At 35.1% G+C, this 14,811-nt stretch overlaps 1 protein-coding gene and 1 pseudogene across 4 annotated transcripts; one reads left to right on the plus strand and one right to left on the minus strand.

Annotated features, from left to right (window-relative positions):
• Positions 1-656: 656 nt before the first annotated feature.
• LOC145592872 (phosphatidylinositol 4-kinase gamma 6 pseudogene) lies at positions 657-5,725 on the plus strand (annotated as a pseudogene). 2 transcript variants are annotated; one of them, XR_014102496.1, is made up of 2 exons: positions 657-821; positions 3,186-5,725. The product of XR_014102496.1 is annotated as a phosphatidylinositol 4-kinase gamma 6 pseudogene, transcript variant X1 (transcript). The 2 variants fall into 2 exon arrangements; XR_014102497.1 differs by having other exon boundaries at positions 3,191-5,725.
• A 637-nt stretch (positions 5,726-6,362) lies between these two features.
• LOC145592873 (calcium/calmodulin-regulated receptor-like kinase 2) lies at positions 6,363-11,921 on the minus strand. 2 transcript variants are annotated; one of them, XM_081649380.1, is made up of 8 exons: positions 11,683-11,921; positions 10,004-10,375; positions 8,776-8,929; positions 8,487-8,613; positions 8,195-8,277; positions 7,743-7,814; positions 7,205-7,408; positions 6,363-7,067 (listed from the first exon to the last, which is right to left on the minus strand). In XM_081649380.1, exons 2-8 carry the CDS (start codon positions 10,315-10,317, stop codon positions 6,771-6,773), a joined length of 1,251 nt encoding a protein of 416 aa, XP_081505506.1. In that variant the 5' UTR covers positions 10,318-10,375; positions 11,683-11,921; the 3' UTR covers positions 6,363-6,770. The 2 variants fall into 2 exon arrangements, with proteins under 2 accessions (XP_081505506.1, XP_081505507.1); XM_081649381.1 differs by having other exon boundaries at positions 6,365-7,067; positions 10,004-10,225; positions 11,683-11,919.
• Positions 11,922-14,811: the final 2,890 nt, after the last annotated feature.

Below are 14,811 nucleotides of genomic sequence, written 5' to 3' on the forward strand. Positions count from 1 at the left end.
TTCTTTAATTTGAGTTCCTTCAAAGATTAAGAAAGTCACCACTTATTTAAGCGCCAATTAAATTGTTATTTGAATAATACTCCGTCTAAAACACAATAAATTACCGACCTTTAATTAACATATAAATTACCCATCTTGACTTTCATTGACTAGAACTATCCCTTTAAAAGTCAATTCAATGGGCCTATCATGGTTTATTTGATTGGGCCTAGTTTTCCAAAATCAAGGAAATGGAAGACATGAAATTTACCTTAGGACTATATGGTAAATTAAAACTTTTATTCTCTCTAGAACTTTCTCAATAGTAGCAATGAAGGGGTAAAATAGGAAAATCAAACCAAACCTTCAATTAGGTCAAGAGCTAGACACAATAAAATTTTATAAAAAAATCTGTTATATAGTTTTTTTTTTTAAAAAAAATCTTCCAAAATTTTGCAACATTTTAATACCACGTCACTAAAAACACCTTAAAATCACGGAACCACTTCCACGTGGAGCTTTCACAAAAGCCACGCAATAAATAATTCTGTTACAAATTACAGTAATCCGAGTTTTTGCAATATTCCCATAAATTACGAAATTACAATATTAACCCTAAGGTTTTCTTTCTGAAAAGGGGCATTTCGAACTCGCGTTTGATTCGCGGGAGAGAGAGAGAAGAGAGGAGAGAGAGTGGCAAATTTACGGATTAATCGGAAGATCAGCCATTGATTTCCTTCAAACCTCTTAAATCTCAACCGTCCGTTGCTGATCTCTCTCCTCTCATTGCGCTGATTTTCCCCGGTTGCCGTGTTTTGTTGCCGGCGGTCAGTTTTCCGGCGGTGAGTTTCTTTATCTGTTTGTTTTTACATTTCTGAAATCAAATTTCGTTTTTTGAAGTTTTTATAAAATCGGGTGTTTTGGGTTTTCAGAATTTATGTGATATTTTCTTTGATCATGTTTGATTTTATTTTCATGAGTCCCATTTTTTGCAATGTTGATCATATGTTCATATTTGATGTTTATGTAAATTTCATTAAGTTGATAATTATTTGATGTAATTTGTAACAAGTTTGATTTAAAATTTTATATGGTATGAAAAATGTAGCTGTCCCCTGTTAATATGGTGTGTTTTGGTAGAAATAATAGCATGATCTAGGATTTCTCTCAAGCTAAACATCTTTGTTATATACTTTCGGAAATTTTATTATACACACAGGGTGTACCTAATGCTTCTAAAAATTGTTTGATGTACAAAATTTTGTTACATGCACTATTCATACTTTGAAAGTATTGATGTATTATTAATTCATTATTGATTTTAGCCTTTTAGGAGTTTTTGTAATTGTTACACCACTTTCAAGAATATTTTTGTAATTGTTACACCACTTTCAAGAATATTTGGCAACGTCCCTTACACGCACACACATAAAAAGGACATTGTTACGGATTATGGAGCGTATTAAAGAATGCACACCCTTTTTTATTTTATTTTGCACCAATGATTTAGGTAAAGATTGCAATTTGCAATTGTATTGACATAAAAGTAGGCTTAAATATCGCCGTATAGGTTTAGGTTATATTCAATTGGTCACGGCTTTTGTTTAATGCGGATGATGTTTGGTAAGGGTGTTTTTTTGGTTGGAAACGGATTCAACTTTTAGAGATGAAATAGATTGAAAAACGGGTAAAATTAGAATGTTTACTTTTGTTTGAGTTAGGACATAGAGTATCATATATTTCATATAATTCTCTTGTTGGTGAAGAAGAATATAGTCTGGCTCTGGTACTTAGTTTTGTGTTATTGTTGCTTGCATAGCTGGATTTTGTTGGACAGATATTAGTATGTATAAAAGTATAAAACACATATTACATATATTATGAAGTTAGTCGAAAATTGGAGTGACCGAGTTGGTAGTTAAGAGGTCATGCCGTCACCTCAGGAATTAAAGAGACTGGTGGCCTTGCACCAGTATGTCTGTTTGTTTGAAATGTGGTATAGAAAGAGACGACTGTTGATGTATGTTTGTTTGAAAGGCATGAATGGATCGGTGACCATTGGTGATATTGCTTTAAAATTTGGGACTTTTATAGTTGTATGTTTGGCCTTGATTGTGATATGTGTATACAGTTTTAATCTTAGGCTCGTGTCCATATAGCTTCTCTGCATGTCACAGTCAGAACAAATGAATTCATTATTTAGGCTTTTACATACATCTTGATTTCCCACGTTGGATGCTTCTCTCTTTTTTCTGGGAACATTGGGTTGACTAGAAAATAAAAATACTCAAGTCTTTTCTCTATGATGGGGTCTAAGGACCACAAGTCAATTTGTAAATCCTGTATTAGCCTATGAACCATAACTAGTATAAATGCCATCTTAATCAAATGACTATACTTCCAAATTCTCGTACTGTACCACTAAATGTATATGAGGACTAGGAAATTTGAAGAGTGGGATTATTTTTCTTTCATTATATTAAATTATTTTAAGCGTGGGGATAATTTATGTTGGGTTTTAATTTATTAGAAATTAGTGTGGCGTTCTGGCACAATTTTATAATATAAAACCTTTTATGTTTATTTTATTTATACTTTTTTAATGATTTTTTCTAATCTAATTAGACAATATATATTATTGCCTGTGCGGGAAAGGATTCTGCCACAAATGGAGTGAAAATCAATTATAAGTTTGCCATGATGAGTTTGGGCTTCTAGTGCTTCAATATCGTTAGTAATCAGAAGATGTTAATATTTGTCTATGTAGGAAACAATGCTTACACATCTAAACCATACCCCCCATGAGAAGCCTAAAAGTTTTTGTGCAACTATATTATGGCCATTTCTTATTGTATGTTAAAACTTTCTTGAAGTTTATATAATATAATTGGATTTGTACATAGAATTGGTTCTTTAAATGTATATCAGTATTGCCTCATTATCCTCAGGACCTATTATGAACTAGCTTAAGGCGGCTGTTTCCAGATTAATCTAAATTTTGGTTTTTGCTATAAGTTGCAAGCTGTTGCACTTATGTTGAGTTTATGAAGACAGAGAAATATCTTATGTTTTCTGATCAGGATATGTATGTGCATTCTTGATATTGTTTGTTTCTTGTCGTTAAGTAACTTAATTGTCCATTTATTTTTAAATGCTAAAAAAATTATTAATCTGTCTACAAATGTTTGAACGTTGTCATATCCCAGCATAGTGGTCAGCTTTGCCTATGTAGTTCAGACTCAGTCTTGACACTGAATCAGTCATAACTGAGATCCATGGATGCAAGTTGATTCTGGCTATGTTAACTATGATCATTTGGATTCCAATCATCAAATCTACAAAGTCAGTGCCAGCACGGGGGCTTGGTCTGTGCTCTGGAGAACAACTTTCTGCAGTTGCCACAGCAGAAGCTGAAAGGTTCCCATTTCTTTCTTCCTTTCATGTTTCTTAAATTAGTTAGCTTTGTACAGAACTAAATGGCTGCAGCATCAGTGAGAGGGCCTCTGAGGGGGGAATCATGCCTCAACAGTAAGACAATGGAAGGTGATCAGGCAGGAAGAAGACGTGTCTTTGTCCAGACTGAAAGTGGTTGTGTCATGGGAATTGAGTTGGATGGATGTGAAAATGCTCGTACTGTGAAGAAAAAACTGCAGCTTTCTCTCAATGTCCCGACTGAGGAGACATCATTGACATGTGGGGATACAGTTTTAAAAAATGATCTTAGCACCGTCAGAAACCATTCACCGCTTCTTTTGACTAGAAACTGCTTGCACCGAAGTTCATCTACACCATGTCTTTCTCCTTCTGTTAAGGATCTTTGTCAAAGAGATCAAAGCAGCCCAATAGAAGTCATTGGTTGCTCAAGTCACTTCTTTGGGATAAAGCAACTGGTGAGTGATATTGTGGAGGCCTTGAAGAATGGCATTGATCCTATGCCTGTGCGTAGTGGTCTTGGTGGTGCTTACTTTTTCCGGGATTCTAATGGTGAAAATGCTGCAATCATTAAGCCAACTGATGAAGAGCCTTTTGCTCCAAATAACCCAAAAGGTTTTATCGGAAAAGCTCTTGGTCAACCGGGACTCAAATGTTCAGTTCGGGTGGGGGAAACGGGTTTCAGAGAAGTAGCAGCTTACCTTCTTGACTATGATGGTTTTGCCAATGTGCCTTTAACTGCTCTTGTGAAGGTAACTCATCCAATTTTCAATGTAAACAATGACGGGGTAAATGGGAATGGCCACCAGCAAAGAGAGCATATATGCAAAATTGCTTCATTTCAGCAGTATATTCATCATGACTGTGATGCTAGTGATTATGGGACCTCTAGCTTTCCTGTTTCTGTTGTGCATCGGATAGGAATTCTTGATATTCGCATGCTAAATACAGATAGACATGCTGGAAACCTTCTGGTCAGGAGGCTTGATGATGGGGATGGACGGTTCAATCAGGTAGATTTGGTTCCTATTGATCATGGCCTTAGCCTCCCAGAAAGTTTGGAAGACCCTTATTTTGAATGGATCCACTGGCCACAGGCATCAATCCCTTTTTCTGAAGACGAACTTCAGTATATAGAAAATCTTGATCCTTTTTATGATTCCGAGTTGCTCAGGGTGGAGTTACCGATGATTCATGAGGCTTGCCTCCGGGTGTTGATTCTTTGTACAATTTTCCTCAAGGAAGCGGCATCTTTTGGGCTTTGTCTTGCTGAGGTTGGTGAGATGATGAGTAGGGAGTTTAAAGGTCATGCAGAGGAGCCAAGTAAGCTAGAGCTCCTATGCATCGAGGCCAGATCACTCTTGCAAAGGAGCGAGATAGGGATAAATACTAGTCCAAAAGATGAGGATGGATTTCTATTTGATTTGGACTGTGAGGCTTCTAATGGGAATTTAAGCAGAACTTTAGAAGACAAACTATCATTTCGAAAGACCTCTTCTGGGAAAAATGGTACGAATTTTCTTTTCAAACTTGAAGAGGGCTCTGATGAAGGGAAGAGGATAGACGCTGCTACTGGTACCAAGAGCAAAGAAGGCAGAATCGGTGGTGTAGGGAACAGTACATGGATTCAACAAAATGCAATACAAAATGCAATACGAAATGAAAGATGCTTTAATGGTACACCAATGAATAAAAATGCAAACGAGCGTTTCTCATCAAGTTCAAGTTTTGTAAATCTGGCAGATATGAATGAAGAAGAATGGCTGGCGTTTCTTGAAAACTTCCAGAATGTCCTGCGCCCGACATTTGTGAATCACAAAGCAGGGAGGGTGGGTCAAAGGCTTATGCCGAGGTTTGGAACTTCATGCAAGTTCTGATAAGCCCTACTTTGCGGGAAGGTATAGGTACGAGGTTTCAAAATAAGTCTTAAAGTGAGTTATATAGATCTTAGGTTCTTTTTCAGCTTCGTATATGTCACTGAAAACAGGGCTGTTGTAAATATTTTTGCTTGCTTGCTTGCGAGTTCTAGTTGTCAATCCTATGGAAACAACACCTCTTAGTGTTTCCTTTTGTAGATCTTCCTTGTGTTAAGGGATGGCTATGTTCATTACTCCCTCCGTCCCTCGCAATCTTCAAGGGATGGGCAGAGTATCAAATACAGTGGGATAATGTTTTAAACTTGTGTATATAGTTGCAACTGTAGTATGTATGCAGTATATTAGTTATTTACTGTCGGGTTAGATTTTCGCGACATCCTATAAAGTATACTACATAGATACTTCGTATATCTTTGCTACTGTTTATAAACATACAATATTTGTATCATCTTTTGCGTCTTGAATTCTATTGTTTCTAGTTTGAGAAGTAAATTATATCGTGTAACATGAACCAAACATGCTGTGATGTATATCCTGCGGGCATTCTTTTTGTCTTCGCTCAAAGCTCATGACAACCAAGCACCCTTTACATATTACCGAGTATAGTGATCGCAGAGGAGTCGCAACTCGCAAGTCCTACCTGCGTTAGTTTCTTATGTTCCATGTATTTACATTGATTAATGATTATGATGTACATTGTACATGGTACAAACCAAACATAATTCATCTTCCTGAAATTGCTGCCTATATGTATATATTCTATGTTGAACTTTTCATTTTATTTTAATCTAGATACTTATGATAGATGCTCGACATTTCAATATGAACTAGTGTTTAGCCCGGGCAATGTCCCGGGTGTATACGTTAAGTATTCTTATGTTATAGTTTTCATGTATTATAATAATGTTTATACTTTATAGAAGATTTAGTCGAAGTAAATAATTTAAAAAAAAAAAAAAACAGCTAAAGTATTAGATAGCAAAGATGGAATGACTTATGTATTTTCTAAAGGACCCAATTTCAATTATTGTCATAAATATTTTTTAATTGAAATGTATCGTGTATATACTTCTAATTGTATGACGTGGTATCTTCTTGGTGAGGAATGACACGTGGTGTGTATCCTTGATTAGAAACGCCTTTTAATATATAATATAGATATAGATATGTATATTTGACACCATTTTGGACAATAAACATATTTTTTTTTTTTTTTTTTTAAATATGACTTTGACCTGTACATCTGCGCAACACTGGTATCCAAGTTTCACACATCTCGTGTATTTTCCTGGTTTTGTAAGCGACTCTGATCATCAATTGATGGATTGTGTTTTTTTTTTTTTTTTTGGGTTTCTTCTAAATGTGATATTTCTTTTGTTGTCTAAAGGCTACAATATAAACACCAATTGAGTGTATTTAGTATTTACAACTGTGCTTTGTGCGGAAAAAAACTAGGATCATTCGTACAGCAAAATACTGATCTTAATTTTCATTCCGGCTCAAAATTTTACTCAATTCCACTTGTTGGTCTTCAATCATACTTGTTAATCGGTGAAGATCATCCCCAGCAAAGGACATTGTTCCAACTTTAGGCAGACGTCTCTGTTTTATCTTTACTATAGCCTGAGAGATTTCCCCACTAGTAGGGCGCTTCCTTGGTGTCTTGTGTAAACATCTGAAAGCAATTTTGGCCAAACTCTTTGCTTCTTCTGAGCTGCATTTCCCGATTAGTCGCTTGTCAAGTATCTCATCGACTCCTCCATCTGGGTCCATTGTCGCCTTTACAAGAAAACAGGAGACAATTACAGTCAGATAACAAGATTCTAAAATAGAATTTGACTCCTTTGATAAGAAATTCTGTCCCAAGAACTAGCAGAATATCAAGCGTTTCAGAGAAGTGGAAGAAAAAGACTCACAAGATTGACATAATCCATCAAGTTTTGGTGTGGATGTATGGCAGTTATGAGCTCAAAAAAGATAATCCCTAAGCTGTAGATATCACTCTTTAAACTGGACTTGCTTGTAGAGATATATGCAGGATCCATGTAGCCATATGTACCTTTCAGGCTTGATTTACGCCCATCAAAGACCTCTTCCTTTGAAAGCCCAAAATCAGCAACCTAATAACAAATGCACAATTTGTATCAAGCGAATGAGAGTAATTGTTTCTAGTACATACTTTGAATGAAGCCTGAAATCATTTATATAATGACTTCAAACACATTTTGTTGATTATGCACTGTAAACATAGCCACCACAGCATGCAGTCCAAAATCTCATATGTACATATCTTAGGCGTTGCTTGATGGGAGCATAAGTCATTTTCCAAGAAACTTCTTACGTTTGTTTAGTAGAGTAAACTCACATGTTAATCCAATTAGGGATTAATGAAATACAAATCTACAATATATAATGCCGGAGAAAGTAGTTTTTTTTCTTAGCTTTCATGCTAACCTTTGCTCTCATAGAGTGATCCAGTAATATATTAGCACTCTTCAAGTCCCGATGTACAACTGGTGGAACTGCCTGTTGCACAACACACCGTCATGATCAGAAAACTTGAGCAAAAAGAGTATGCTAGAACTAGAAATTGTAATAGACTAATCCAAGGAGGGGTAGTATGGGTATTCTAGTAATATTAGTTTACTAGGTTAATAGTCCTTGGTATAAATAGAGAGGGAGGGGAAAAAAAAGAGTAGGCATGAATTGGGTTATTAAAAATGGAGAGTAGCAACCTCAAGTTGCTAATAGGAGATTTATAGGCTAAACGTACTACCTTTGTAAGCTTTCAGCCATTATCAATCAAAACATCAAGCTATCATCTTTATTCATTTGCTTTGTTAAATCAGAATACTATGCTAGAAAATCAGCCTATTACAGAAATTGGTAGATATCACATGACATACCCCCTCATGAAGATACTCAATTCCATGAGAGATATCAAGAGCAATTTGAAGCCTCTCATCCCAAGTCAATGTATCATCTTCACCTGCCATTAGTTAGATCCAATCAATTAACTTTTAGATAAAAATATATACATATAGCAAGAATAACGTCTGCTGAACCTTTTTTTTTTTTTTTTTTTTTTGATACAAAACTTAGCTTTAAGGCCTTCAACATAAGTAAATAATGCAAGAGCTCAAATTTGGGATAATAAAAAACTTGAAAAAGAGAGCAGATGGGAGGACCAGTACATACTGTATAATCTTTTTTCCAAACTGCCATTGCTCATGTACTCGTAAATTAACATGTATTGCCCTTTATCCACACAGTAGCCCACCAAATTCACTAAATTTCGGTGATGCAGTCTACCTAACAAAGATACCTGCATTTTTTTTGATAGTATTGTTATCAAATAGTTGGCACATATTTTTTAAGACAGTCTAGGCTGCAGACAAATGCTATACATTGCTCTGTCCATTTAGATTAAAGCATAGGCCTGGCCGCCTGAATGCTTTCAAGGTAAAGTCATAGATTGAGTCTTTACCTCGGTCTGGAACTCTTTCTCACCCTGCCTAGAGTTGGAAGCTAGTACTTTGATTGCTGCCACTCCACCTGCAGGCATTGTTGCCTTGTATACTGGGCCAAACGATCCCTCTCCTAAAATGTTTGTGAAATTTTGAGTAGCCTTCTGTATATCCCTGGCATTAGAATAGACCTGTTAGAATAGCAATTGCAAAAATCTCCTTAGTATGAATCACTATAATATGACTTTGACACCAAATCATCAATAAAGTCAGAAACAAGAGATCAACTGACCATCTAAACCAAAACAACACCTAAACTTGTCTTATTACAGCAATAAGCTAGTATTTATTCTGTCGCTAGCAGAGTAGTAAGGTCAACATATAACCTAAAGTTGTTTTGGTAGAATTGCCTTACTCTTTAGTTGAACAAAAGAAGAGAAGAGTCTGTTTAAATAATTAAATTGAAGACATCAAAGACACATTTCAGATAATCCTGAATCAGAACCAAGGAATCATAATAGAGAAACTGTCAGACTAACTTAATTTCCAAATCAGCCCAAAGACTATCCATTTATACTTACATGGAGGTTCATTTGCATAATTGTATCATCACTAACATCTTGTCAATACTCAATAGTACAAGATAAAATAGATTGCTACCTTTCTCTACAAATATTCAAAAGTGTTGTAATAAATTTATCCCAAAATATGTCACTAAAGATGGTTCTTCATGTTCGTTTGTTTCATTATGAGATTACTGTAACGTCTGTAAGCAACAATTCTCCACTTGTCTGCCAATATTTTTATAATACAGGTAACACAAGTTGTGAGTTGACCTATAAATTGCAGATGCACTGCATTGACCCAGCAAGAAAGTAAGTAGCTTGACCAACAATATTTTAATCACAACTGTAAAATAATATGCATAAAACCTATGTCAAAATGATGAACAACTAGAACAAGGTATTTGTTATTGGCTCATTTCTACCCTATCAACACTATGGCATGGTCATCTTGAAATAACCATGATTTCAGGACTTGAAAGGGAACAATATAGGAGAATTTTTTTCCAGATAGATAGGCAGATATCAAATAAATGACCAAGGTAAAAAAAAAAAAAAAAAAACACAAACCATCCCCCCCACCCTCCTTTCCTGATATATTACTCTACATACCCTATGACTCAATGAGAGAGGCATCAAGAGGCAGAACATCTTAAAGCACCAATTGAGAACATAGAAAACTTACTTGTACAAGTATTTTGGTATGCCTGAAACTGAAGTTGTTCGATCCTTATTGTGATGATTCAACCATAAGGGTGGCAAGCTTTTGGCTGGGAGATCTGGTAGAGGGACAACAACAGATTCTGACATCGAGGCACTAGAGTCTAGTCCCAGGCCACAGCCATTCTTGCGGATAGGGCGATTTGATATACCAAGATTCTCTAAATCTGAGCGCCTTTTGTACCATCTAAAACAGAAAAATACCACTGACGATATGAAAATGCCTAATAAAACTCCAGCAGAGGAGCATATAATGGCCAACTCAGTTTTGTTAACCATGCTTTGATTTCTTTATGTATGTAGGCAATGAGAGCATCTTAAACTTCTTTTGAGCTGACTGCATAACAAAGTAAAATAAGATGTGAATTACAAATAATTGATTGAAAAAAAAAATATTAAATAGATTGCCTCTACTCCTACATGACTGCCCAAGCCTTATCATTGAGCTACCAAACTGCCAAGAAGAGCCAGGATAATGACACTAATAACTGAGCTAGCAAAACGCATAAAACTTGTGGAACTTTTGCCCTTACATCTACTGTCATATGAATGGGAAACTCTATAATCTATCAGATTGCAGCTAGCTAATCTTGTTGACCACTATGTATCCATACAAAGAGAATTGAACAACTGATTTGAGTTGTACTATGCAAATGATTCCATACATAAATTCTAAACATTACATATTGTACAGTTTTGTCTAGGGAAGGAAATTTTTTTATTACTGTAAGCCCGATGTATTTTACCTATATTGGTAGAGCAGACAGTCTGCCTCCACATGCCCCAAATGTAGTCTCAACTCTCAAGGGCACCTAACTCATCTATTGGGTTACTCTGATTAGGATAAAGTGATAAATCGTACATCTTTCAAATGGACTTAAATCAAAGAAAACAGCGAAAAAATGCAATGTCAGCCCTAAAAAAAGTATAGCACTTGCTAAAATGGTCTATAGATGATCTATAATGTCCCTGCATACAAAATCTTGAAATGGCCTTATTCATAATCTGAAAGATTGCCTAACATGGACAGGACAATGCACGATGAGTCGATGAATATCATCACAATAAGTCAATAACCTAATGTGCACTGGTGCAGGCACAGCTTTGCATCAGCAATTTTCCCTTCAATAAAGCAAAATCCCCTTTCTAACATCTTTTTTTTTTTTTTTTTTTAACCTTAGAGTCAATGCAAACAAATGTGGAAGAACAAAGCAAATCCTAAAATTTCCTTATTCTTAAGATTGAAAGGTGAGCCCTTATTGCTTTTGCATAACAGAGATTTTAAGAACACCCTAAAATAGCTATTCACTGCTTAACATGACAATGCTATTCCTAAAAATAGCACCAAATTCTTCTCATTGGAACTAATTACCTAAACAAAACATACAAATAAGATTAGGGTTTGCAATTACCATTCACCATTTTGCCATATCATACAATTAAACCAAGACAACAAAATCACACAAATAAAACAACAAACAAAGATCATAAAACAACCAATTAATGGGAAATCCTGAAGCTTTAAGATAAATTCATGAACTGGATTTTGCGCAAACAACAAAATTAACATCAAATTGCTACAGAAATTGTGAAAAATTGCATAATTTCAAAAAATATAATCATTGATCTCTAAAGAAAACTTACCCTTTTATTACAACAACTGAAAACCCAGAAAGATTGTAGCTTTCCAAACCCAAAAACAAAATTATAGTGGGTTTAGTAGTAGCTGTTTAGACGATTAAAGAGAGAAGACTTGGACTGATTCTTGATGCAGTTGGTAGAAAAGTATAAAATATTTACTCCATATTTGTTTTAATAAAGAATACAAAAATGAAAGAGGAGTATTTATGTAGAGCAAGAAAAAGAGGGAATTGGCCAAGTGATGTTTGCTTTAGGAAAGAAACATCTCAGTATCTCACACAAGTTATTACAACTAAAATGACGCGCTTGTGTTAGTTAGTCCAAGTGGATGAGGGGTAATGGTCCATAATTGAATGGACCCCTTGATCAATACGGAGTACTTCATTTTATACTCGTATTAGATACATATTTCATTTAGGTGCATTTGCCGATGTATACATTCTAATGCAAATATCCTTGATTATATATTGGCAAAAATTCTAAAAATTTTGATATTTATAAAATTGATGTTGAGACGAATCTAATAAGATCCCACATGATAATTTTTTTTTTCTCAACATCAAATCATGAAGTCAACGCTAGTTATGTTAATAGAGCACAAAATCAAATTGTGTCATCTAAATTTGAACGGATGAAATATATTTTATTCGGATTTGATAACACGGAGTTTTAGGTATGAAAGACGTGTATTTTAGGGTTAAGAGGTTTGTACATAGTTGTAAATAAAGTAAAACCGCTTCAGTATTTTGACATGGGAAAGTGATTTTTTTCCTTAACCATGAGATTGAAGATGATGATGGAAACCTGAGTCCCTTATCTTCATGCTTTAGAGATAAAAGTTCATATTACTACGTAGTAATTGTGGAATAAGTGTAAATAGTAATGTCTAATCTTAGAAGTAATATATTGGATATTTCAACTGTTTGATGACAGATCAATAGAACATATACCATATACCTCTAGCATATACGATTAATTCCTTACATTTGACTGACACTTCTAAAATATTTTTAATTATAGATTTAGAATGGGGATAAATCTTTGGTCAAGTGTCAGAGATCTAAGTCTAATTGTCAATTGTTTGTTTTCTGATACTAAATGGTCATTTCTATAGAAACCTTACATACGGAGTAAATAACTTCCTAAGTACATAACTTCCTAAGTACTTATTTATAACTTATTACAAGGTGTAAGGTGAGGATGATACTGGTAGTATTTATGTGACCAGTGCACCAATAACTGATGTAAAGCATCATACGTACATGAACTCCTGTGTATCACTGTATTGGTAGGATACGAATTTGGTAACACTGTTGTTCCTAAGCTAGCCAGCTAGCCTTAACGTATGATATCAATGCTAAGGCACTTAGCACCAAGAAGTGGCGAATGTGTGCTTGGTGTGGTTAAGAAGGATTGAAGGGACATTGCGGTTGTTGGCTTGTTGCCAACACAGCCGTAGCTGGGCCAGGGCAGCCGTCTTTGAAAAATATTTAACCTATAACACATAAAATTCTAACTATGATAGATAAACTAGTATTTACCCCATGCAATGCACGTTTTGAAATTTTTGATGAGATGTTTTTTAATGAAGGGTTGATTAAAGAATTATCGTATAAAAGTAAGTTTTCGTATGAATTTTAAAAGAAGAAGATTAATTGTTTGGAAAGAAATTAAAGAGGAATGAAGTGTCATTTGGGAATAAACTGAACATTAGGATGAAAAGACATCTATAATTTTTAAAAAGAATTGGAAAATAAAAATAATACGTGACACTCAAAATTTCCTTTAAGTTTTCCTATTATTACAATGAAGATGCTGAGTATAATAACATTGATAATAAAGAGGTTGAGGTTAACAACAATATAAATGAACATGATTCACCGAATCGGTCAAACAGAGAAGAACAATCCAACCGTACTCCAGTTGTGGGTATGTATTTTGCAAGTGGTGAAGAGTTTACAAAGTTTTGCCATACGTATGCCTTTGAGAAAGGGTTTCAATTTTTTGTTCGATCAAGTGTAATAATGAATGAGTATCGTGAAAAAGGAGTAAATCGTCTAGGTGTTGGGGAGATGGAGCCTAAAGGTCACGTGATGTCTCGTATTATCTTACCCTACCAGGTCCCAGTTGTCTTGGAAAAAAACAGGATGTATACCATCTGGTCCAGGAGACTTCAAAGGGCGTGGAGCAAAAGTTGCAGCTTTCACCTATTCTGCTGAAAAAGGTTGATTCGGGATAACAGCTTGATCTTGAGAGATTTTTGGCATGAGACTAACCCAGTCCTCCTCATCTTGGAACGTCTGCTGTGAACCTGCAAAAAGGTTAGAGAAAAAAGAAAAGAAAAGCTCTTTAAATACTTGCTGGTCATGACTCCAGGTCCCATCCTTCAGCTGCAAGCTTCTGATTTCATTTCTCACTTTTCTTGATTTGACAGAATTGACACTCTTGTAGAAGAAAGAGGAGCATTGATCTTCCGACCTATCCCATCTTGACTTTGCTCTTTGCTTCTAGTATTCTAATTTCTCTTCTGCTTGTTTCACCATCCTCTTCCCGGTTTCCATTTCCTTTTGCAATATCAGCTAAAGGGAGATTTGCTTGTAATTCTTCCAACTCTTCTTGGAACACATCCCACTGAATTCCTCTCCTCTTCTTGTGCTGAAGTGCCCAGGCTTTAGCTTCCTGCAAGATATTTGCAAGCCTCCTCTGAACAGAGAACAATTTGGACCCTTTAGTTGTCCTTACCCATTCTCTTCTGACAAGCTCTTTAAACTCTACATCTTTCAAACACCATGTAATTATTATCACACTTCTTTGGGTACAAAATGACACAATAACATATACAAATACACATTCTTTCTTCAAAAAAAAACACACACACATTTCCTTCCTATCTTAATCTTCTTAGAAGTTATCATCATTCATCAGCAGCAAAAATTAAGTTTTAATTTATCAACATGCTAGTATTTCGCTGAAATATTTCTATCTAGACCAACTCCTATTAAATTCTGCTTCTTTACTTTTTAACAAAAACATATTTTATCATATAAAAAAGTCAATTCAATTTTCAAAGTTCAAATAACCTGATACTGGGCATAAACCAAAGCGAGTAAATTAAGACAGACTAACAGACAT

This window comes from Chenopodium album, chromosome 18, assembly GCF_948465745.1.
Source record: "Chenopodium album chromosome 18, dcCheAlbu1.1, whole genome shotgun sequence".
Taxonomy (NCBI): Eukaryota; Viridiplantae; Streptophyta; class Magnoliopsida; order Caryophyllales; family Amaranthaceae; genus Chenopodium; species Chenopodium album.